The 25499-nt window shown below is 41.9% G+C and overlaps 1 protein-coding gene across 2 annotated transcripts in view; it reads left to right on the plus strand.

Moving 5' to 3' along the window:
* The window catches only part of clip1b (CAP-GLY domain containing linker protein 1b), a 49749-nt gene that overhangs the window by 7955 nt on the left and 16295 nt on the right, over nt 1–25499 (plus strand). The window contains exons 8-15 of one of the 2 annotated variants that reach the window (XM_069673576.1): nt 1223–1326; nt 2919–2979; nt 5710–5814; nt 8670–8831; nt 9131–9226; nt 10922–10979; nt 11068–11153; nt 15780–15854. In XM_069673576.1, the coding sequence (XP_069529677.1) occupies nt 1223–1326; nt 2919–2979; nt 5710–5814; nt 8670–8831; nt 9131–9226; nt 10922–10979; nt 11068–11153; nt 15780–15854 (747 nt within the window). The remainder of the gene's footprint in view (nt 1–1222; nt 1327–2918; nt 2980–5709; nt 5815–8669; nt 8832–9130; nt 9227–10921; nt 10980–11067; nt 11154–15779; nt 15855–25499) is intronic. The other variant, XM_069673577.1, reaches the window with a different exon arrangement.

A 25499-nucleotide genomic window follows, 5' to 3' on the forward strand; every position in this document is an offset into this window, starting at 1 on the left:
TTTTGTCCGTAGTTCTGTTTCGTTTCTCTTTCCAGTGTTTTTGAAGCACTCTGGTTTGCTTTAGCTCTAAACTTTACCTACTAACTATAACATTGTAATCCAATTCAATCAACTTTATATATATTATATATATAGCACATTTAAAAAAACAACAAAGTTTACTAAAATGCTGCCCAGTGTATTAAATACACAGAAATAAAACACTGTTTTAAACATAAAACACATAAAAGCCTGTAAAACAAAGAAAATACAGTAATAAGACAATAAAACGACACAGGTTAAAAGCCAGGGAATAAAAATTGGTTTTAAGTTGTGATTTAAAAGTTGGTAAGGTACATTATTATATGTAAGGAAACCTGTAATAATTAATTTCTAACACCAAGAGACACACGAGAACTTCAGCTCGTCGGGCGCATTCACACCTACAGTCCGTTTGTTTGGTCCGAATCAAAGACCAAATTGTTACAAAGCTGCAATTTACCTCGAGGTTGGTTTCTGTTCACACAGCAGCTTTTACCAGCGGACCAAAAGTTTTGATGCGCGAGGAAACTGCTCTCTGATTGGTCTAAGTTTCCACTCGGGAAAACTCCCTCAAGGAAACAAAGCGAGAGAACACACTGATCAATCAGACTCAATATGATCGCAGATTTTAATGTTTTCTCGTCAGAGTTTTGCTTCATCATTTTAACGACATCGTTCCAAAGTTCAATCAGTTCTACTCTCCTTTAGTTTTTGTACGTTTCCACAAGCATTTGTGAAATTGTTTGGTCAGCGCATTTCCTCATCGCTCCCCCACGTCTGTCCTCTACTCATCTCGCTGCACGTCTCTGCAAATGTCAAAACCTTTAACAATACAACGCACAGCTTTATGGTTTGTTTCCTGTATTTGGTCCTACTTTAAGTCCGTTTACGTTCTCACCAGAATCAAACCGGACCGTGGTTCGTTTGGAAACCGACCGAGACCTGTCTTTTCTAGTGAACCATGGTCCGGTTGTTTGGTCCGCGCCAGAGTTTCATTCCTGGCGTTCACACCACCTAAACGAACCGCGCCGAGGGGACAAGTGCTCCAGGGTTCAGTTCAATCGGACTGAACGAGGCTGGTGTGAAGCCGCCCTTAGAGTCCCAGAAACGTTCAAACCAGTTGAATAAAATATGAAGGCTTAAATATAATGTAAACAACCTTAATATCATCAATAGTGACAGGAAAACATGTGTGTTACAGTATGCGGTGGAGATGGAGGCAAAGCTGGATCAGCTGCGTTCGCTGGTGGAGGCAGCAGACCGAGACAAAGTGGAGCTGCTCAACCAGCTGGAGGAGGAGAAGAGGTGGGTGCTCTGACTTCACCTGCACATGATGATACTGTTCATAGATGTAATTACAGTCAGTCACTGATTTGTGCAGGACAGTGGTGGAAGAAGGACTCTTTACTTAGAGGGATAATTTGTGATGTTAAAATATCAAAGAACACACCAAACTAATGTCATATCATTTGTTGAGTTACTTACAATGTTACAAAGTTTTCCAGCAGTATTCAAACCAGAGAAATCCTTCATGTTATTGAGGATACAGTTAAGGAAACAACTAAACGTAACCTAAATGAAACTTTAATACATCACCTCTGGCACGTCAGATAGATTTTTGTTATTATTTAACAATAAATATAACTCCTATGACCCCACGCTACTTCTCAACGTCAACTCCAGAAACCCCGGAGTGGCAGAAAATACATTTAAATATATGTAGCACTACTACTCGGTAAAAGGACTCCTACTCTAAGTCCTGCATTTAATATTTTCCTTTGGTAAAAGGAAAGTGTTAACAGCAGAATATACCTTAAAGAGATAGTCTGCCGTTTCCATAATCTTGTATTTTCTCTTATTTGTTCTGATCTGATACCGTGCGCTGCGTGCGTAGCTATACACGGCCGTTCTGCAGAGTGAGACATTGTGCCGAGGCAAAGGGCTGTCTGACGCCAAGATGAAGCGGTGACAAAAAACTAAAATACAGCGTACACTTAAACTGACATGTTTGTTTATATGTAGGACTCTTTTAAGTGGGTAAATTACCTGGTACTCCTGACCCCGTCTGCAGCCGTGCTTAGCTTAGCTTCAGTGTGGGAACTCCGGCCGGCTTCTCCTAACAGGGTCGCGCTGACTGATATCTACTGTACGTAGCACACTTACAATTGATGAGTACCTCATACAACCCCACTTAAAAAAATCAGAGCGATCCCTTTAAAGAGGGGGTTTTATGCTGTTTCACATTTTAACATACATATATAGAATGTTACGATGTTGGATGTTCAGACTAAACGTGGGTGAAGTTTCAGATCTGTTGGTCAAAGTATGTTGGAGTAATCACCAAGCTTTTCAGCTCAGTCTGCAGGCTGCTGGGAACTTTGTGAAAACACAAAGTGCAGCCTCAGCCGGCTTCAGAGAGCTGGCCAATCAGAAGACAGCAGGCTTGAAGGGGCGGGGTTTCTTAAAGGGACAGAGCTGACTGAGTCGTTTCAGGCAGAGGCTGTGTGAGAGAGTTTTTTTAAAATGATGCTAAGCTACTCCTCAGGTATCACAAACCTCCCCTTTAAGTACTAAAGTAAAAGTTGACTTTGGAAGAGTTGTCCCTTAATATAGTAGCATGATATTAATGTTGCTGTTGGGGAGTTTAAAACGAAGCACAGCGTCATATTTTGTCAATTTACACATTTAAATCTTTATTTATAAAATACATAAAGCTGCCAGATGACTGCAGGGGAGTAAAAGAGGACAATATTTCCTCTGAGATGTAGTGAAAGAGAAGTATAACATTTGTGCTGAAGTAGAGTACATGAGTAAATGTTGTTCCCGACTTTCCATCACTGAACACGCACAGTCGATTTGCTCTCATAGGAAACTCTGTAATTGTCCCTGTTTGACAGGAAAGTGGAGGATCTGCAGTTCAGCGTGGAAGAAGCCTGCATCACCAAAGGAGACCTGGAGGTAACTCGTGTTATATAATCTGCCTCTCAATTAAACATCACTCACTGCAGCTACTTATCTCCCTCGTGTCAGGCTGTCGCTGAGAGGAAGTTCATGTTTGAATAATTGACAAACTTAATGGATAGATGATTAAGTTCTGGTTGAAGTTAAGCCGGGGTCAGACTACAGGAGGTTTAGGACGATACATCCCCGATCCTGTCTGGGCTCTTTGTTGGTTCTGATGTTCAGCCCAGATTATGTGCTCATGTGAGGCTTTACAGATCCCGTCGTCCCCCCGACAGCTCCCAGACTCGTTGGAACCACAATACCTTCAATTTGCTTGATATTTGGGATTTACTTTACTTACTTGCAGATGAGAGAGAAGTCTGCTAAGAGACAGAGCTGCTGACGCTCTTGCCGAGCAATGGTAAATGTTCTATCCCCTGCAGCTAACATTAGCTAGCGTACTACTGTTAACAGATATTCAAACTGACAGTTAAAATCTCACCTCAGCAGAGTTGACGGCGTCTCCACGCCTGCTTTCTCATCCAGACGTGTTCAGCCGTCTGCCTTTGTTCTTCGTCACTGCAGAGCATCACTACAGCACGTTGTTGCTCCACCTCAGACACGCTTTGTTTACACCAGCCTCCCCCTGTGAGGTGGTGCTTTGCTCCGGCATTATTTCCTGTAGTTTGTGCATGTTTGAATTATAGGACAAAATCGGTGAAGCTTCTACTTATTGCACTTCCACACTATAAGACTTTTAAAGTAGTCAGATCGCTGTACTGATCACATTACACAGCTAATGGAGTATCTTTAAAGGAGCAAATTTTCCCCTGGAAGAGCCGCTGTCAGTCAGCTGGTGTTCTCTGTAATAGATGGAAGCAATAATATTTGGAATTGGCGCCATAGCTGCGGAGAAAGTTGTACAAACAGTTCGTGGTTTCGCCCATTCTACATTCCTACAACACCCAGCATGCATTGCGCTCCTCCCTCTGAAAGGAACGGCCCAGCGAGAGACGCTGGAATGAAATACTACCGTTTCTTTGCAGACAACTGCTCAGAGCGGGACAGAATCTGAAATACGACGAGAATATACAGTCTACATTTCAAACCTGATGATTCTGAACGAGACATGACATCGGAGGCAGGCGTCCTAGATTGAGGAAGTGTTGTTTAGCAAGCTCCCTGGAGGATAGCGTCCTCCAAAGGCACCGAGCCAAACTGTATTTTTTTCCTACCATAATGAAATTAGCTCTCCATAATAGCATGATAGGACTGAGGTTGATAATCGGGCGAACTGGCCCTTTAAGTCATTGTAGTTCGCACATTGCACAGTCAATAAATCAATCAATCAAAGTTTATTTGTATAGCGCCAAATCATAACAAAGTTATCTTAAGACTCTAAACAAAAAGAGCCGGTCTACACCGGTCTACACTCTTTTATTGAGAGAGACTCGACATGAATCCACCATGAGAAGCAACATTTGGCAGTAGAGGCAGAAACCTTCGAGCAGAACCAGACTCATGTCTAACAGACATCTGCTCCAAGTGATTGACGACAGGGGGTCACACATTACAAGACATGTCACGAGGAGGAATCACAGACAACACGGTCGGGTCTCCAAACTGTGTACGCAGATGCTTTAAGCGATACGACACAGGATCACGCACCAGACGGGAGTTCTTTCCTCAAAGTGTCTGCTGGTCGCTAAAGATCCAAGTTGTTTGTCGCTCATCTGCAGGATAAAAACCAAAAAGGACAAAGAAAAGATAAGGCGCTCTGTTGCAGGTGTGATGACGCCTTCCTGCGATGTATCTTCTGCTCTCATTGGCTTAAGGTCATGGCCGTGTCACTGCTGGTCAAATATTTTAGACTACAGGTTTTGCAGTTGCAGGCAGGTCCTAAAGTTTCACCTGTGCGTCTCTTAGACTTGTTGTTCGTCCCCTTTGTTCTGAATAAGCTTTTACAGATCCAGAAGTCAGAGCTGAGATCGTTTTGTGTTTGATGCAAACTGACTTTAAACCTCCTGTAGTCTGAGCCCGGCTTAAGTCTTTATGAAAACAAAGTCGACCCTTTTGCATGCGAATGATGAACACCTGAGTTTTACCTCCTTTGTTTTACCTGCTCTGTTGGCGTACCTTAACTGACTTTAGAATTGGCTGCTTTGACTTTTCTTTAAAAACTAGGAGCTGATGATTCAATCAATCATCCTGTCTTCAGGTTTTTCCTCTCCTGCACTCTTTGAATCATTCATTTGCTTTCTTGCTCAAACTTCTTCTTGCTCTGTTTATTTATTCATTCATCCTTAATTCACTCCCCCTTCCTCTGATTTTTCCAACCATCTGCAGCACTTCCTGCATTACATCCTCTTTTCCCGCTTTTCATCCACGCTCCTCTTCTTGAAAGCTGTTTTCATCTCTCTGCCTCGCCTTCAGACTTCTCATGCGCTTTCATCTTCGCCTCTTGTCTTCAGCACTCTTCAGAGGAATTACAGCCTGAATTAGCCTCCTTTAAGTCCAGGATTACAAGCAAACAAGCGCTAATAGAAGACGAATACAAGTTTCTGAGATTATTTGAATAATCTTTTCCTTTGTCCTCGACCAGCTGATAAAACAGAAACAGAGCCGTCTCTTTCTTTCTTTCTCCGGCCTTCTCTTTAAAGTCTTTCTGTTCGTGGCACAAAGCTGGCATGTCAGTGTTGCATTGGTGTTTGTTCTCCTTCTCTTCCTGCTCTCTCTTACTAACAGACGCAGACCAGGCTGGAGCATGCCCACATAAAGGAGCTTGAGCAGAGCCTGCTCTTTGAAAAGACCAAAGCTGAAAAACTCCAGAGGGATTTAGAGGACACTAGGGTAATGCTGGCAGTCCCGGTCCCACAGCAGGACTGAGTGATGTGCTTTCTCCCCACTCTGGGTTTAATAACGATGCACAGAACATACTGAAGGAACCACAAACACTAAGTTACTGATCCACGATTAGCGCTGGCTAAGCGGGACATTCACATCTCACCAAGCTTCTCTAATACCTCAGGTCTATCACTGGAACTCCTGCATGTGTGCATGAAGCTTTTTATCAGATAGACTTTGGAGATGCTTTTGCTTTTGAAGATGTCGGCCTTCATTTTTCTTCTTCAGAAAATCTCATGAAAAGACCAAAAGCAACAAGTTACTGTTTTAATAACACTAAGCACTTGTCCTCTTCACGATGATGTAAACCGACTAAAAAATGCTCGTTTGTTTTTGAAAAAATGCCTAAAAATCCCCTAAAAAAGCTGCACGTTGTAGTTTTTACAAATAGTTTTCAAACAGGAGGAAATGCTATTTGTTAGGGACTATTTTCAGCGGCGTATGAATCCTCATCTGGTGCCCAAGTGAGTATTTGAAGCAGCAGGACAGATTGAGTCTGAGTAAACTACCTTGTACATCGGTGTTCTTGATTTGTTTGTGAATAGTTGTGGACAGTCCCTCCAGGAAGTTGCAACATTGCGTTCCCGCGAATTCAACCAATTGCACCAACTTTTTCCAGACCTTGCAATTTTGGCCAATTGCTGCAACTTTGACCCCGCAAACATGAAGTCATTAACGTCTCCAAACTCATTTCTTTTACATTCAGAATATTGATCCCCTGAGGTCTGCAGTGTTGTAAAAACATCTTTGACGTGATCATTAATATCTCCAGAATGCTGCACGCTAGAGGCAGACAGCTGATCCGTGCTCACCAGGCTCTTTCATGAGCTTCCTGATCCGACCTTAAACTACAGAGTCTTTAATGACAGTCTAAACAGTGAATCCATGATAATAAATCCAACACTTGATGTCATCTTGTGATTATTTATCCATGTTGAAAACTGTTAGCCGTCCACTTAGCCACTTCCTGATGCCTTGTGTTGAGTCTAATGACCAATCAGAGACTGTGTTCTTAACTTTTCACCAACCAGAGGCTCCAGCACTGATTTGAAGACCGTAACTCTCCTGTCTCTTATCAATTGTTTTATACTGCAGCAGCAGCTGAAATAAATAACATGTAGACTCTCCTTTGCACCTATCGAGAGCATTCAATGAGCATGTGCAGTTAGAAATGAGCATTTCATGGCTCTTGACTTTAGTGTCGTTCAGTTTTTACACATTTTATTTGCCGTCTTGTCTCAGAGATTGACAGGAAGTGATGTCAGAAGACAAACAGCTCGCTCAGCCAATAGGTGGCTTTATTGAAGAGTTTGTCTCAGTCGCTCACAATAGATGTGTAGACTTAAAAAAACCATCACAAAACATCACAACAGGTGTTTTTGGCCGCAACAATCACAGAAAGAAACTGTTTCGAGCTCTATAACAATAATTATGTAACTCTAATTGTTAGTACATACATGTATTGTTGGTTTTGGTCTTCTCATGGGATTTGTTGACAATCAGAAAAATGTAGCACACAGCCATCCTTTATCCTTTAACCAGAAGGTCCAAACTTTCTCCTGCTGTCACCTGATCCTCTCTTTGTTTGAGGTCTCTCTGTGGAGTCGATTCTCCTTCTGATGAATCGATCACATCCAGTTAAAATCAACGGTTCGTTTGAGCCTGTTAAGATAGAAGACATTAGACGTGAGGATGACACGAGGTTTACAAAATACCTGGTGAAAGTTATTACCGGAGATTTGTGAGGCTGATAAAGATTTTAGAGGGAAAAATTCAGGAACTAAGTTTACAAAGTGCTTTGACTAACAAGCAATCATGAACACAGTAGGTAACAAAGGAACAACATGGCCGACACAGCAAGACAATAAGAAGCTACAATATGAAGTCAAAGCAAGGGGACAAAAGATGTAAAAACACGACAGAGAGGAAACAGAGGATGAAGGGTAAAAGGACTTGTTCAATACAAAGGTAATCATAAGGTGAAGTTCTTAAGGGTCTTTAACATATTAAACTGTAACAAGGAGTTAAAGCAGATAACTGTAGGTAAAGGTGGGGTTACTTCGATGAGTTTAAGATAATAAAGGAGCCAATAAAAAATAGTTTAGTTTCAGTTTCTTAAAACTAAAGTCGTCAGTTTGTTATTTTTGATGTTAGATAACGATATGAAGGTCATGTGAGGGTTTGCTCTTTTTCTCTTGTACGGAAGCCCTTAGCGGACATGCATCCATACATTTTATTTACTCCGTTTTCTCGTGAGTAATTTCCGTACTTTTCTTGAGAACTCGACTTATTCATCTCGAGAGAACGCCGCTGCAGCAGCGTAACGTCAGGTGATCATAACTCGTATCCTCAGAGCTGCAAAAGCACGAAACAAACACAGAAACAGGCTGAACTCACCTCCTCAGTGTGGGCGATGGCAGCATGTCCTGCTCTGTGACATCACCGTGAGCAGCCTGTTGTTCTGTTTTCTTCATCGACAGAAAAATATCCCGTTATCACGAGAAAACCAGCTTTGTTACCTTGAGATAAATAAGTCGAGATCTCGAGAAAACAGAGTAAATAAAATGTGTGGATGCATGTCCACTTAGGGCTTCCATAAATACTTAATAAACAGCTGGATTTTAATCCATAACCATGTATAACAAATTATTAGTTATTATTATTATTATTTTGTATAAATTATCTGAATCTGATTATGTGAATAAATAAAGTGGCATAAAAAGCACAATATTGGTATCATAGGAAGGTCAGCCCTCCGTCGCCTCGTTGCCTTCATGCTTTCTTCACGCGCTCTCCCGCAGGTGGCCACGGTGTCGGAGCGCTCCAGGATCATGGAGCTGGAGAGGGAGGTGGCAGACCTCCAGCTCAGGCTGCGGGCGTCCCAGCAGAAGGAGGACGCCGCGTCTCTGTCCCAGCAGCAGATCAGCAGCCTGAAGGCCCAGGCGCAGTCTCAGGAGAAGAAGGTCGGTGGAGGAGACTTTGTGTTCTTGTTCACCTCGGCTCAGGAAGCAGCTATATGATTCTCCACTGCTTGTTTAATTGATTATTCCTCCTTAACATCATCCTATAGTTTATGGCAGCATGTAAAACTAAAAGACTTTGTGTCATGTCTTTTTACAGCCCTGAATTTATCCCCGACAGTAAATGCACATATGTCCTTTTTATGTGTGTTTGCTAAAGCAGCTGTGAGGATGCATAATTTACGGCTCTTCTCAGGTGAACATGTGTTAAGTGTACGCTCCATACTGTGTGTCCTGAACAGATCAGTGAGCTGAGTGTCGACCTGGAGAGCAAACAGAAAGAGCTTCAGTCTCTGCAGCAGGATAAGAGCGGCCTGGACCAGCAGCTGAGCGACCTGGTGAGAGACGGGAGAGAGTTAGAGCTCCGCCGAGGCCTTTAGACTTCTGTGATAGGCGAAGATATATTTCTGAAACTATAACAAATATGTCAAAATGTAGTTACGCCTGGCTGAAGCTTCTTTGTCTCAGCTGTGTTTCATTATGTGGAAATATTTACACACATTTGTGAAAGCCAGAAAACAGTTTATCATGTTTATATGTAAAGATGTTAAAAGCTGAGACTGATGCAACATCAGGAGCGGGGCAAAAACAGTTACTTGTGCGTCGATCTGGCCCCATATTGCCTTTTGACAATCAGTCCGGTCCATGCATCCACAAATTTAATGACAAAACCAAGTTTTTTGAGTATTCAGCTGACAAACAGACAAAAAGTTCCTTTAAGACATTTCCCTCTGTGGAGGTAATAATCACAAATACGCAGGGAGAGGAGGTGAAAGAGGACGTTGTAGCACCTTTTAGGTATCAAAATCTAACATAGCTTGCTTTAACCTTTGCGTTAAGTAGTAGTACTAGTGTTTGGATCCTTTAACACGTCCAACACAGCAGCTAAGAACACGAAGAACAGGACCTCCTAGTTGTTTTTTTCCACTTGGATAAAATAACAGTTACAGAAAATAAGACCACAACAACAACAACAAATGAATTGAAACTTTTTTCCGTCACACAGCCCTGTCAATGGACGTATGTGCAACTTCTGACTCGTCGTTTTGAGTTCTGTCTGAAGTCTATTTTTCTATTTTCTTCCAGTTGTGCTTCTGTCAATCTAAAGATGAAGCTGCAGGCTTACAACCAGATTTTAGTACAGGAAGTGTTCTGGTTTCCGTTTGTAGTACGTTTGTAGTCCGAGTAGTATTGACCAATCACGTGTCAGCAGGCTGCAGCGTATGCAGGAAAAACATTAACGACATCCCGGCTCCCATCAGCTTCATCTGATGATGATTTAGCTTCTTATTAATCTCTATAAACAAACATCTGCAGCACGTTCAGCTAACAATCTGTTCTAGATCAAAAACTTGAGACAAATTCTCTTAACGCTGTGTCACTAAAGCCGTTCAGCGTTCAGATTTCCTGACTTCCTCGAATGCATCAGAAACGATCGAACACCCGGTCGCTTCTCAAGCTGCTAACTGGACTGTAAACGATGCAGCGCACGGAGAAGGAAGTCTGGGCTGGAAGTCGTTTATCGCTAAACGCTGGTTAAACCGGACACACCCGACATGTTCGCCGCTGCTCCCAGAGAAATATGATGTCAGACGACAGCTGATGGTGATATCGGTGTTGCCACTTTCCCCCAGTTTTCCCCAAATACCTGTCGCGTCCCATCAAAGCTTCTTCAGACTTTCTTTCAACAAACAGATGTTTTTAACTCTGGTGTGTCTTCACCAAATGTTTAGTAAAAATGCCGTCATAACTTCTGCAGAACCTCGTGGGGCTTGTTCACACACGAGGCAGACATGTAAAACGGCACAATTACATAATGAAGAGCTCGTCTGTGAGGGTCTAATTGTAGATTTACTGAGTCATGTTTTCTTCACTGTTACGCTCGTGGGCATCGTGAAACGGCCTCATTAAGAGAAGCATTTTATCCACAACCCTCGCATGTTTTCTGGACTCGGTCATTACTCCCCCGTTAGCTCAAGGTACAAGAATGTTACCATGTAAGTGATTATCTCGTTGATGTTTCCCCGTTTCAGAGACAAAAGCTGGAGACAGCCGAGGAGGAGAGCAGGAGGAACGCGAAGACCATGCAAGGTAGACAGATCAGATGTGTCACAGCTTGTCAGGAAGTGTTGTCTTTTTCTCGCCTGTTTGAAGAGCTGATGTTGTGTTGTTATGTCAGAACTGGAGCAGAGTGTGGAGCAGTCAAAGAAAGACAACCAAACCCTGAAAGAGGAGAGTCAGTGCAGGGAGAAGGAGCTGAAACAGGTGAGTTCACACGTGTGGAAAATCATTTGTACATGCACCTTTGAGGAACTTTATTGGAGTATTTCTAGTTTGTGCGTCTTTATACTTTGAAGATGAAACAATTAAATGAAACATGTTATTGTTCTCACTCTGCTCTGCGCGCTGTCTCTGAACCGATCTGGAGTCGAACGCAGCATGTAGACGATGAATCAGCCTGTTGGCATTTACTGATCCGCACCGAGATAGCTGGGCCTGCTTCTGCCTGTCAACACATTTATACACATCATTTGTGTTATTATCCGAGCTGAAAATGTCACAGCGACATGTTATGAAAAGTTTTAGGACTTTAAAGTGGGCTTCCCTTCTTTAATCCGGCCTGCAGTAATCTTCTCCTCTCAGCGTGCTGTCCCGCAGATTAAGCGCAGCTCTCCCTCTCTGCAGCTCTCGCCTGTGGCCTCAGGCCGAAATGTAATGTTGTTAAAACATTACTAACACACACATGCACACATTACTCTCATTTACATTTGGGTTTTGATGAGTCCACGCTGCAGTCTTTTAGTTTTTATTCAGTTTTCTGTCAGCTGCGGCTGCTTGGTGTCCGAAACTCTGTTTCAGTAATCAGGAAGGAAGTGTCAAATTTAGGACGTGTGGGAGGATTACATTTGAGTTTTAAGAAGCAGTTATATTTATAATTTGTAAAAGTACATGCAGAATACATGCAGGTTCTATTTTTGACATTTTACAACTAAAAAATAGGATTAAACAAAAAGAGGAAACAGTATTGCACAAGAAATATCTGACAATGCACACTCCACCACAGAAAGACAAGCAAACTTCCATCCTGTATTTGGTTAAGTTCTTTAACACAGAAGTTTGTTGACCCTAACAAAATGTGACTGAGAGGGCCTGTGGATGCTGCGCTAATCAATAAATACGTAGAACAAAAGAAGGACCCCTCATCCTGGCCCAGTCTGGACAAGGGAGTTCAGGCCAATTGGAAATAATACACAGAATATATTTATTACAGCAAAACACTAAAATGTTCATCAGTCCCTCCAGGATTTCCTAAAGCCCAGTTCAGATCAACGATTCGCAACGCAACAAAACAGTTTCAGAAGGCGCCCTGTCTCTGATGCTGCAGTAGAGCTCCAGATCCTCTCTTTCCAAACTCTCCGTCTTTGACGTTTATTAATCAGTGTTACAGCTAACATAGTGAGCACGTCACTGTCACTGTCATCCACTTCTTTTTGTAACAGTAACAGAAATCCAGCTAAAACATTCATATAACCTGGGCCTGATACTAACATTATATAGTATTAACGCAGAAGTGTCAGTGCGTCGTTGCTATGGAGACGGTCAGCTGCGTCTGTGTGCGTTCCGTTGCTCAAGGAAAAAGGGTAACGCAAAAAATATGAATGTTTGCTTTTCATCTTTTCAATACAGTCACAAGTCACACAGCTGTGGCAACAAATCTCTTTAAAATGTACATTAACCGAAAGAAAAAGATACCCACTCTCGATCCTGCCCAAACCCACAGACTTGATTGTGTTACGATCAGATGTCGAGGGATTCTTTCCACAGTTGCATCCAGTCTCGTTGCGAATCATTGATTTGAGCTGGCCTTAAAACGCCTGATTGACACTTCTAGTCAATTTCCGAGTCAGGATGCCCAATAAAATGTGTAATAATGTAATGACACTAAAGTAAATCACCAGGCAATAGTAATTTCAGGGCTCTCCGTCTGCCCAAAGGACAATCTACACTTTATTAATCACATTAAAGCTGTTCTACTTGTTATTTCAGCTGCTACGCTTGTGTAAAACCACTGATAAGAGACGGTGATTAATATCTCACTGTACAAACACTCTGTTACAGGTTTATAGCAGAGCCTGTGGTTAAAGTTAGAGGCATCAGGAAGTAGCTAACAGTTTTCAACATGGATAAATAATCACAAGAAGACATAAAGGATTTATTATTACGGAGTCTCCTTAAAGAGTCTGTAGTGTGAGGATCAGGAAGCTCAGAGACGATCACACCGGAGCCTCGTTAGAACGGATCAGCGGTCTGTCCCGAGCGTGCAGCGTTCTGCAGATATTAAAGACTCAGTAAACGATACTCTCTGATACTTAGGCAACATTGCAGACCTATGAAGATCAATATTTGGTGATGTACACGTCGACGCCTGTGGGGGAAAGGTTGCAAACAATGACTGAATTTGCTTCCTGGAGGCACTGAAAGAAAATCAGCGTAATTATAAGTGTGTGTTAAATCATTGTTATTGAGGCATTTTTAATGTTAAAATGTTCTAGGATCTGCATTATAAACAATCATGAACTATAATGTTTGATAATTGTGCAGAATGAAACTGGTCTTCTCGTGCTGCGGTGGAAACAGAGTGTGAGAGCTCCGCAGTGACCGCCTGGAGTCCACTCTGTCTAAAATTAAAACAGCACAGTGGCTCTTACAGCTCGCAGTCAGAGCTCAGTGTTTTCTTCTCCTTCTCTGAAGTCACTGCTCTCTGTTTTCATGCGGCCGAGCAAGCTCGAGGCGGGAACAGTTAAAAGCTTTCTTTCCCTTTTTTTAGCCAAGATTTTTACTGACCTCTGCCTGATCTTTCTTCCATTAATGGAGTTTTTAAGTGTTAATGTCCCTTTAGACCGGAGCCTCGAACTCAGGCTGATGTTTAAATGTTTTCTGCTTTTGGACATTGAACTGTCTAAGTTAAGCTGTTCTAATTAGGCCGGCACGATATGAGAAAACTCTGCCATGTGAATCCAAACTCAAACTAAAAGCTGCTTTTTTCACTACTTAAGTGACACAAATTCATTGTGTAGTAGCTGACAGCTGCTTTGGCTTGATCAGTGAGATCATCACAAATACACACAGGGCTCCATATCAGAGGTCACATTCATGCGTGCTCGGTGAGACAGCATAGTTTGTTTACATAAAATCATTTCTCTTCTTCACTGCGATACATTCAGACTTTTGCGATGTGTCATATTGCATTAACGATAAAGTTGTGATTAATTGTGCAGCCTTAGTTCTAACTGAACTGAACTTTAAAAGGGATAAGCTTTGTCCCAATCCACGGGCTGCAGCCTTCGAAGGAGGATGAGGATGCTCCATTCGTGGCCTGCATAGACCATTAAAGCTGAACTGAAATGAGACGGTCTGGTCTGCCCTTGCGTCACCAAACGCTGCTCCTGTTGCCTAGCAACAGGTAGCTAGCGGGCTTACTTGCTAGCATAACTCGCGTCGGGTAACTTAACCTATTATTTTAAAGATAATTTGTTTCAAGGGCCCTTTCGTTTTCCTAAACATGTGTAACGCCAGCTATTCAAGTTGAAACCAAAAACTTTTACATTTTAAAGTGTATTCCTCGGCCGTTTAAAAGTCCGCCATTTCGTTTGAATTAGCGCGCAATTCATCTCGGGATACGGTGGGTGTATCCTTCATGGACGGGAAAACGGAAGACGCATTTGTCGGGCGCATCCGAAGGAGCCTTCGAATTGGGACAGCCTTCGACGCTCTTCTGTGACACAATCGGTCTTCAAAGGCTGCGGCCGCTGGATTGGGACACAGCTATTGTGTGTGTCCAATCTGAAACTCAAAGAAGCTTTTAGCTCTTACAGAGCCAGATATCTCCCTCAGGAGGTGGAGCAGACCAAAAGCAGAGAGTGAATTTTGGACAGGTCGACTCAAACACCAATCAAAATTAATGTTTTTAATCCTCTCTAACAGCTGGTACTGTAAAATAAACAACTGTTTGCAAACAAAATCAACATTTTAATTTTGAAAGGGATTTTACCTGGCAACGTTTGCACTTGACCTCATTTTCGTGTGTGTCCAGAAGTAGTTCCACACACTCTAACTCTTTGACGGCTGCAGACGTCTCTCGTTCTGAATCTCACAGCGTCACCGTTTTACCAGCACCTGGCACTAATGCTTTCTTCTTCTCTTGTTATTTAATGGCGGTTAGCAAACAGCTTCCAGATGCGCTACAGCCACCGTCTGATGGTAGTACCGCATGATAACCAGGCGCCGGTAAAAACAATGTTAAGTTATATTTTTAAGACGAGATAATAGTTGCAGAAACTTTTCTATTTTTTTAGAAATTAATGACGATTCTGATATTAGAAATTCATGACCCATATCAACTTTAAAAGAGGATCATATGTCAGTTTTATGTTTACAGCCGTTTTCTGCTGCCCCCAAGTGGCCAAAAATATACAGCTTTAAAATAATGTGATATTAATCTAAACGTGTTTCATTAAGTTCAGGAGATTAGAGGTATTTTATTTACCATTTGAAACATAGTTACTGTCACAAAAAGATGACAATTGTTATATAAAAAGCGATATAATACTCAGGACCAGAGAGGACATGCACGCGTCATTGATCTGCTTTATTTTCCTGTCATCATTACAAAAGCATCAACATGTTTGGTGTTTCCGTTGTCACACGTTATGACTTTCTGATCAAGAGAAAATATTTAAAGAGTTGAAAGAGGAAACGTGTTTGGACGGCCTCTTGATCACAAAACATTGATTTCTTGTTCTCAGTAAAACACGCTTGTTATGAAATTATATTCACAGTTTCAGATTAACAAACAATGTGGAGCTAAATGTTATTAATTTGTTGTTCCAGGCTACAGAGAAATCAGAGAGGACGACGGTGTCGCTTGAGCAGCTGACCGGTGAGAAGAAGACGCTGGAGACACAGGTGAGCAGATGAATTCAGCTACAGCAGAACATTGTAAATTCCCACTGTCCCTGAAGTCAACATGTTATTTGTTTTTCTAAGTTGTATTTTTGAAGTCCATGCAGTGACGCTTGCTGCTGCAGCCATATTGTTTTTTATTCCCTTCTTTAAATGTTTATGCAGCAAAAACTGTCGGCAGGTTGATTTCAAACACCACCCTCTATTCAGGTGTACATACAATGACCCTCACTGACCTCAAAGTGTCGCTGTTACAATTAATTCTCTTTGTAGTTATCTCATAAACAGCCGTCTTTTTAGTTTGAATTCTTCACTTATTTTAAAATCATCTTCTGCTCAAAAAATGCCAAATTTTGCAACATTTTCTCAAAAATCAGAGCCTGTTTATTTAGGTGCAATTGTCAGAATCATCAACTGACTATTGCAGACCAATCTCGGATCACGTTGGCTATAGTCTGAGACGATATAGCCTCTGGGATCACCGGTGAACGTGCCGGGCGGTAAGCGATAAACGACTTCCCGTCAAGACTTCCTTTTCCGCGTGCTGCATCGTTACAGACAGAGAAACCATTTTCTTTTGATGTACTTGTTATTAACGGGTCTTACCTTCCCCCACATTTCAAAATCATGATGCAGATTTGTAAGAAGTAAGCTTTGTCAGGTCTGTCCTCAAGAGGAGAAGAAAACTTTTAAAATGCTCGTTTGTTGAACGGAGGTCGGATCGATCTGATGCATTCGAGGAAGTCGGGAAATCTGGCTTTTGTGACACAGCGTCATGGGAATTTATCTCAAGTTAAATGTTAGATCTAGAACAGATTGTTAGCTGTTAGCATGCAGATGTCTGTTTATAGAGATTAATAAGAAGCTAAATCATCGTCAGATCACGCTGATGGGAGCCGGGATGTCATTACGGCAGATAATGTTCCGCCTGCTTTTGCTCTCCTCAAGGACGGTTTTTCCTGCATACGCTGCAGCCTACTGTTACGTGATTGGTCAATATTACTCAGACTACAAGCGTACTACAAACAGAAACCAGAACACTTGCCTTCCTGGAAATCCACGTCCCCTAAATAGAGATTAACTGAAGACCAAAGCTTGAATTATAAGTATGATTAATTCAGAATAGGACTCATATTTCGACCCACCATAGACCTGTTTGGCTGCTGTGTTTACATTCTTTCACAAGCAGGACAGAGAGGAGAGAGGGCTTATTTTAACACCACAATAATGTACTTAGCTTGTGCAGTTCTCCTTGGCCTTTTAGAATAACTAGTCTTGACTTTTACAGCGGACTTTATCGGAGAATAACCAACCAACCACTTTTGTGTTTGTATTTTTGTCTGTAAACATTTAAAGTGGTGTATTTCTCTTATTGCAGCCCTGTGCCCTCACACACTCTGCTCCAGCATGAGGAGAAATCCAAAGCTTGCGTGCGTGTGTGTTTCTGTGTGTGTGCTAACAGCCCTGTGAAAAGGATTCACACATGCACATACATAAGTTCAGCATTGGTAGCCTGCAGGGTTTTTATTACGTATTCACATCAGGGTTCCCACGCTGACTGCATGTGACTGTGCAAGTCGCAGTCATCGCATTTAATCAGCCACGCATGAAGAAGTACTGCGGGCCGTCATCTCTCTCTCTGTCTCTTTCTACCCGCTCAGCCTCCACGTCTCACCTCCATCTGTAACTTTATATTTTCATCTTGTCATACTCGATCCGCGCTGCTCCTCTGACTGAGATCCACCTGCAGCCGCTCAGTCACTCTGCGGCTCCCTCGTGAACTCGCCTACGTTCGTCTCCGCTCTGACTTCAGCTTCCTGTGAGCTGCAGATGGTCGCTCTCATGACAGACAGAGTTTAGATCGTAAATTAGACATAAACGCTGACATATACATGCTTTCAGTTTGGTAGAATCTTATTTAGATATTCTTCATTGCAACATAACTCACAGAACTCGGGAGGCCTCAGGAAATCAGACTGTAGAGACTTTAAGACGAGTTTAGAATCAGTTTTGAGAGTGATTTTCTGAAACGTGGCTTTTAGAAATTCAAGCATTATTCAGCATTTATAGGATTATGTAAACAATTTAAAAAAAGGAATTATTCCCCGATTTAAAACCTTACCTTATGATTAGGGTCGGGTATATGCAGTGAAAAATGGCTGCAGTTGTTCTTTGTGTCTCTGGGGTTCAGTTCGGTGCAGCTGCAAAATCTGTTGGGTTTTTTTGCAGCAGCATTTGAAGAAGTCTGTGTCCCCCAAAATATGAGTACAGGGGTTGTTATTGCAGGACTACTGTCACGGTTCATTGTTCCCAAAAAGGTGAGGACCCAGATGCTGACTTAAATGATTTAATAAAACAAAAATCTAACTGAAGATCCAACAAAAACCAACAAAAACCAACAAAAGCCGGGCAATCCAAAATCCAAAACGATACATCGGCAAACACAGGAAGACATGCGTAAGGTTTTCACAGACAAAGACAATGTACCAGCACAGAGACAGGGGAGCACAAAGACTAAATAAACTTAGGAGGTGAGGCTAATCAGACACAGGTGAGACAATCAGGGCAGGGCACACAATCAAACAAACGGGAAACACAAAGGCAGGAAGTGGATCAACACGCGAGAGAGAGAAGTAAAACAGGAAATAATCTAACCAAAGAGACACAAGTGAAATACTAAACTAAACAAGACTAACTACTGACAAGAACACAGAATAAACTAAATACAAAACTAAACAACGAGACAATGTGAAACAATAATAACTGAACATGGAAATACAAGACAAAACCAGAACTAGAAACTCATGACAACTACACTCTAGAAATACTCTGTTATAAGAAAAGTCCTGCACTCAAAACTTCACTTAGTTACTAGTTCACAAATCCATCCATCACCTATACCACTTATCCTGTTCAGCGTCGCGGGGGAGGCTGGAGCCTATCCCAGCTCTCATTGGGCGTGAGGTGGGTTACACCTGGACTGATCGCCAGTCAATACACACAGACAACCTTTCACACTCACACTCACACCTACGGGCAATTTTAGAGTCACCAATGAACCTGACGAGCATGTCTTTGGACTGTGGGAGGAAGCCGGAGTATCCGGAGGGAACCAACGCATGCACGGGGAGAACATGCAGACTCCACACAGAAAGGCCATTAATCCAATATTTGATTGACAGCTTCATGGCTACAAAAATATGACGATTGGCTGCTTTTCCTTTGAATTATTTCAATGAATTTTCTAAGAGGTTTGGACTGCTGGTTGAAAAAACAAGCGTTGTGAAGCTATCAGTTCGGCTCTGGGTCATTGTGACGCCATTTCTCATTATGTTTTAAAACCCCAACAACCATCATCATACTGAAATTAATCATTAGCTGCAGAACTGTAAAAAACATGAGGTCCACCTCACACAACTTCAACTATAGAATAAAGGATTTAAATACTTCGTCCTCCGCCCCAAACAACATATTTGCTACATTTTAAGTTTACATGCTGAAAGTAAACTGAAAGAATCAGCATAATGCGACTGTCATGAAACATTTAAAATATTTTTGCAGCTACAACAACAAAGAGAGAAAGAGAGAGAGAGAGAGAGAGAGAGAGAGAGAGAGAGAGAGAGCGAGAGAGAGAGCGAGAGAGAGAGAGCGAGCAGGAAGTTAGTCTCTGTGGGGAACAACAGACACAAACTCACATTTTAAAGCTTTTATTTATTTATTACATCTGCTTCTGCGCTCGCTCAACCATGCTGCTGTAGGTTGTGATGTAATCCTGCACATGTCCGTGTGTGTGTGTGTGTGTGTGTGTGTGTGTGTGTGTGTGTGTGTGTGATGCCTGGCTGGACAGAACATCGCTCTGGTTAATGAACGGTTCACTTGAGCTCGACCCTTTTCTCTCGTGCTCTCACACATCTGTTGGATGCAAAGCTGAAACTATTCACTCGTTAAATGATTCGTCAATCGTCAGAAAATTAATCAGCAACTGTTTTAAAGTCACATTCAACTCCAATGCAGCGATTCTCCTGCTTTTATTGGTTTTAAATTAAAAGATTTTTGTCTTAGAACTTTTACAGCAAGAATGTAGACCTATAAAATGAAATGAGGTAGAATTCTGGTTCCTTCATCTCGAGGTCAACGGGTTTTGGTTTGTTTGGATTTATGACATGTCAGCAAATAGCTGATAGCTTTTACATGTCTTAGAAAGGCTGGTGATAACAAGTGACTAAATGAGACTACAAAGACGTTCGGGGTCGTTTAAAGTATAAAGCTTCGTGGTGGGGATGTTAAACGACTTTTTGGTCGCTTTACAGACTAAAGTTTGCCTTTTTAACACGTTTTAACTTATTTAATCTTCGTAATCTTTAGGTAGTTTTACTTATGAAGATAATCATGCTGATTCAAATGTCAACGTATCATAATTTAGCGTGTTTTCTGAAACAATCCAAATCCACTGCTAAAAGGGGTTTGAGGCTTTCTTGCCTGCTTGAGACCAGCAAACAATACAAGAGTTTAAATGAGAAAATCAACCTGCATTCAGATATAGATTTCAAATGTGATGGTAAACTTACCATCAGTAGGAGGGCTTCACAATATGACCAAATATATAATATCAGGGTTCCCACACGTCCTGGAAAACCTGGAAATTGATTAAAATGACCAAATATCCTTGAAATAATTCATGTTGTCCTGGAAAGTTTTAATTTACTTTATCCTCACTCAGATCGCATACATAAACGTAGGTTGCGTATTTTTGTTTGAAACTTAACTGCTGGTAGGATGAGCCGGGCGGTATGACAGGTTTGACCTCACCAGGCACACAATGTCTCCTCCCAGTGGTGGCTGTATTTTTAACTCATTGCGTTTCTGAGTTTTGACCCTTTGAGGTTGCTGTACCTGGTTAGTGTGCAGTATTGAAGCAGCAGATTGTAAGCAACGTGAAGTGAGCAGCTAGTAGTTATATTCCTGTAAGTATGAGCGCACGTCATTTTATGTTAAAGTTAATTTATCGCGATGCTAATGTCTGTTAGCGCTCAACTCAAACACCGGATCTTTTGACTTAAAATTACTCGATGACGTATTCTGATGTCGGCTAGTCGGTAGCACAAGTTTCCCGCCTCAGCTCCAGTCTCGGCTCCCAGAGCGAGGAGGCTTTCTAACCAACTGAAAGATGATACAAAAGTACGACACTTAAATATTACAATATATTGCTGTTCTTTCAGGTGTAACTTGGAAAGATGTAGGCTTAATGAAAGACTTCGCCCCGCCGTTACGCCTCTGTGTGTTTTACACAGAAGGCGTAACATACCAGAGGTGTAATAATCCTGCATTGAACTGGCAGCGTAAAAGGGGCTTCAAGCACTTCATCATGAACCCTGTGTCATTAAACAAGAGGGATAAAACTGGGGTTAAATGTGTCAGTACGAGGCCTACCGGTAAATTATATGACCGTTTGTGAGAAAGTGCTGTCCTGTGTTGTCAAGAAAAACTGCTTTATTATTATTAATTATTTCTTAAAAAGAGTGGGAACCCTGATGTATCGTTAAAACAACATGAAAGTGTCCATCGTTTGTGTTTTTCTATCTCGTCTCTATCGTGATGTCGCAAAACCAGCGGCCGAACTGCTTTACGGCATTTTTACGTCGGTCTGACAACACTTGACGTTCTAATCGTTGCACGCTGGAGTGAACCTGGAGCGAAACACAGAGGGAAACTCAGTACGTTTATTTGTCGAGTATTTAATTCACACAGGATTATCCAAAAATAGGTTTTAACAACAACTAATTATTTGTTAGATTCCCACAAAACCTGATATATCGTGATAAATATCGTTATCAAGATATGAAAAATCCTACATCGTGAGATATGATTGATGCCCATATCGCCCAGCCCTAATCAGTAACTCTTTTTATATTGCAATTCCGCCACAGCGCCGTAACAAAGTTCCATGCCGCCTTTGCCGTTTAACGCTCAGAGTTTTGCTGTTGTTGAAGCAAAAGGTGAGCGAGATGTAAACAAACAGCGCGTGCTTCACGTACGCACACGCGGCGCTGTTCCGTCCTGCCGGCTCCGTGTTTACAATGACGCCGTTTCGCCTCTGTTGCTACCTCCGGATGCGACTTCGCCCACCATTCTGCCTCTGTGCGTTTTACATAGAAGACAAAACATAGCAGAGGCGTAATTATCCCGCCTTAAAGTTGCAGTGTGAAAGGGAGTAGTGACTTTGGAGTCATGATCGTGCTCTTGAAACATTTCCTGACTGAACAATTATTTGAGGAAATAAAACTTTTTAGGGCTGCTGATTTTCTTTTGATCGGCTAAATAAATAAAGGACTTGTGGTTGCAGCGTTTGTTGCTGTCTGTGTAGGAATGCTTCAACACATCACCACTATAAGAGGCTGAAATATGAATGCCTGGTTGTTTTTGTCAGAGCAGCTGATTCTGCTGTGACTCATGTAACACTGTGAATGGAAGGTGAATCTTTAAAGCGTGTGTACGTATGGTGTCAGGGAGTGAGAAGACAAGATTGAGGGAGGGAGTGGGGGGGAAAGGGGAGGGAGGGGCTTATTCAGGCTTACATAATGGAAGTGCTCAGCTTCTTTAACCCGACTGTGAGAGACGACAGCGGGAGAGGAAGGGGGGGGACGCTGCTCCGGCGACACACTCTCTCCATTTCCCTCTCGCGGCGCGCACGGCGGGGGATCAGAGCTGATGCTTTATTGATGCCCAGCTTGTGTTAGTCCGTGTTCCGCTGTAGAGAAGAGGGAGAGAGCCGGGATAGCGACAAGGCTGCAGCTGTTTGAGCAGGGCGAACATTTGCACATGAACATGGACATAGCTGCTCTGCATCAGGGATACTCCACTAACATCTACTCGCCTCACTACCAGGTAGGACTGTGTGCCTTTCTTTCCAAACTGAGAGGTCAGCGCAGGTGCATCACAAGGACAAGGTTTAACTGTCTCTGTGAGCAGAAGGAGTTTGTCTCTAACTAGCTCTCTAAAATGATTGTTTGTTGTTGCAGGATGTAGTGATGCATGTTTTGCATGTGTTTGTGTGTGTTTCAGTGTGTGTGTGTGTGTGTGAGCATGCTCTGCACTTCAGACGTGCAGATAAATATTGAGGTCCCAGAAACTCACGTGTGACGGCGGCAATGTGCAAACAGAACCAAACAGCAGACGGCTGTAAGGACAGCGTGCATGCAGACACGTGTTATTATTTCATTTAATCTAAAGCCAGCTGCAGCAAATGCATCGATTACAAACTCATGCTTGTTAATGAATCATTGATTGTTGCTGTTTTAAAGCTGCTGTGAGTTCAAACTAAAAGTTTTCATGAGGTGAAGTCGGAGGGTTTTATTTATAGTTTCTGGTTGATGGAGCCCGTTCTGCCGTCTGCTGACTCACCCCGATCATCAAGGCGAGGTGTATTTTAAGGATTAACTGCAGCGTCTCGCTTAATGACCCAGAATATTTCTCCTGTCTGGCTGCAGCTTCGTTCTTGGATGTGGAAGCTGTTAAATGAGATATGAGAGGAATATCATCTTAAGTGTTTGTTAATGATGTACAGTAGTAGCTGAATAATAAATGAGTGAGTTGATAGAGAATTAATTGGCATCAAGTCTTATTAGATGCAGTAAAGAGATGAAAGGAGAGATAGGCTGCAACAAAGTTCTCTGTCTTGAGCCAACGACGGTGCAGTTCCTGGTCAGCTGTGGGGCGTTTAATACGACTCTTTTGCTCTTCAAGAAAGAAACTGAAACATTAAATGCTTCCACTTCTCTAATATGAAGACTTCTATTTGTCTTTATCGTAGTTATCTCGGATTTCGGGCTGTTGGTCGTTTTATTCTGGAAACGATTAAACGGTAACTTAAAGCTCCTGTGAGGAACTTTTGGTTTTGATTTTTGGCGCCCCCTGTGGACAAAGCTGTACCTCTTCTCTCTTTGCTGATCTCGTCCTGTCCATGTGTTAGAAGTGTTTTTAACAGATAATCTCATCCTGCTTTATTTTAACATTAAAACGTTTCACTCGCTGTGAATCTTTGCTGTGGAAAATCTAGAATAACGGCTGATTTGGCAGCAAAAAGTTATGCCTTCCTCTGACACCTGCACCCTGGCAGCGGTTACAGGCATTAAAAATAATGATAAAGATACAATGGAAATTGTTGCTGGTGGTCTTGTTTGCTTTTGTAGCTCATATAAAGGCATCAGTGTTAATTTCAGTTTGTTTCAAAAGCAGCTAAAAACTCCCCACAGGAGTTGCCTGTTGGTTTGCCGTTGGTTTGTTGCATGTTGAACGTGAACAAAAACATTTAATGTGAGTTAAAGAGCGAAAAGTTTACGACGTATAAAAAACAGAGCCAGAGGAGAAGAGTAATATTTAGAGAAAAAAATCAAAAATTCCAAGATTAAAGTCGTAAATTTGGCAGAACGAACGAGCACATTTTTAAATCCTCTCTGGACAGTTTGTCGTATCAGCCTCCATCCAAACAACAAAACTACTGAAACCACTGATTTAAAGTCGTATTGTCAGTAATGCAGGTTTGTTTCCTTTCTGTATCCGTCATGAGGTCGTAGGGTAACTCTCCTGTGTGATGGTAACCCCCGGGGCAAACCGGGAGCATAGAAACATGTGTTTCTGCAGCAGAGGGTCGCTCAGTCCTTCTCCTCTATGAAGTCTGCTTCTTGCGAGCAGAGAAAACAGGCCAAATACGACTTTAACATCGTACAAATGAGCCATTTTTTCTTGCAAATTTACGACTTTAATCTCAGAATATTCAAGTTTTTTCTGGGAATATTTCTCTTCTCCTTTTGTTTTTGTTACAATGTCCCTAATACGTTGTCGTAAAGTCTCTGATCATGTGAGCTTCAAACTGTTTCTTTATCTTGTAGCCTTTGATGTGACAGTGTTATAAGAGATACACAACAATGTGGTATTGCACTTCATAAAGGTGTTTTAACTTTTGTCTGTAGGTTTCCTGTTTTGCTGTTTTTACAGGCTGGTAAAAAATGGTGGAGTGCCCCTTTAATACGTATACTACGTCATTATTCTACATCACACTTAAAGCTCCATTCGGATGGCATTAGGTTCACATTAAGAGGTGGGGAATGAGTTATTACCCCAAGGAGAGGATGACATCTTAACAAACAGACTTGATCAGCATGTTTTTATGTTCAGGGTGACCTACACTTCCTGAGGATGTCTTACCTTTGAGTTCCAGTGTGCATAAACGTCCATAAATCCAACTGAAACCATGGAGAAAAACTGCGTCAGAACTTGCCTTAGAAATATAACATTTTTAAGTTTTCTTCAGATTTAAAGAAATTCAGTGATGATTGTTGGTACATCTGAAGGTACACTGCAAACAGGAGATGCTAATAGGTAATTCGGCATACTTTTAATGGTGACAGTTTCCAAAATGATGATAAAAATAAAGAAAATACCACTCAACGTACCTAACTTTGACACAAGAACAGGGCATTGTTCTCAGGACAGCTTTAAGTTGTTGTCCTGTGTTGTTTGGGTTGTTAAAAGACCTTTTTGTTGATGTCACTTGGTGTTTTGTACGTGGCTTGTTCTGCATTTTAAATTCTAACACCTGTCTTATTAAAAGATACATGAAGGAGAAGGACGAGCAGCTGTTCACTGTAA

The sequence above is a fragment of the Semicossyphus pulcher genome, unplaced genomic scaffold, assembly GCF_022749685.1.
Source record: "Semicossyphus pulcher isolate SPU_LCO1_2020_fin unplaced genomic scaffold, fSemPul1.0.p SCAF_22, whole genome shotgun sequence".
In the NCBI taxonomy this organism is placed as follows: Eukaryota; Metazoa; Chordata; class Actinopteri; order Labriformes; family Labridae; genus Semicossyphus; species Semicossyphus pulcher.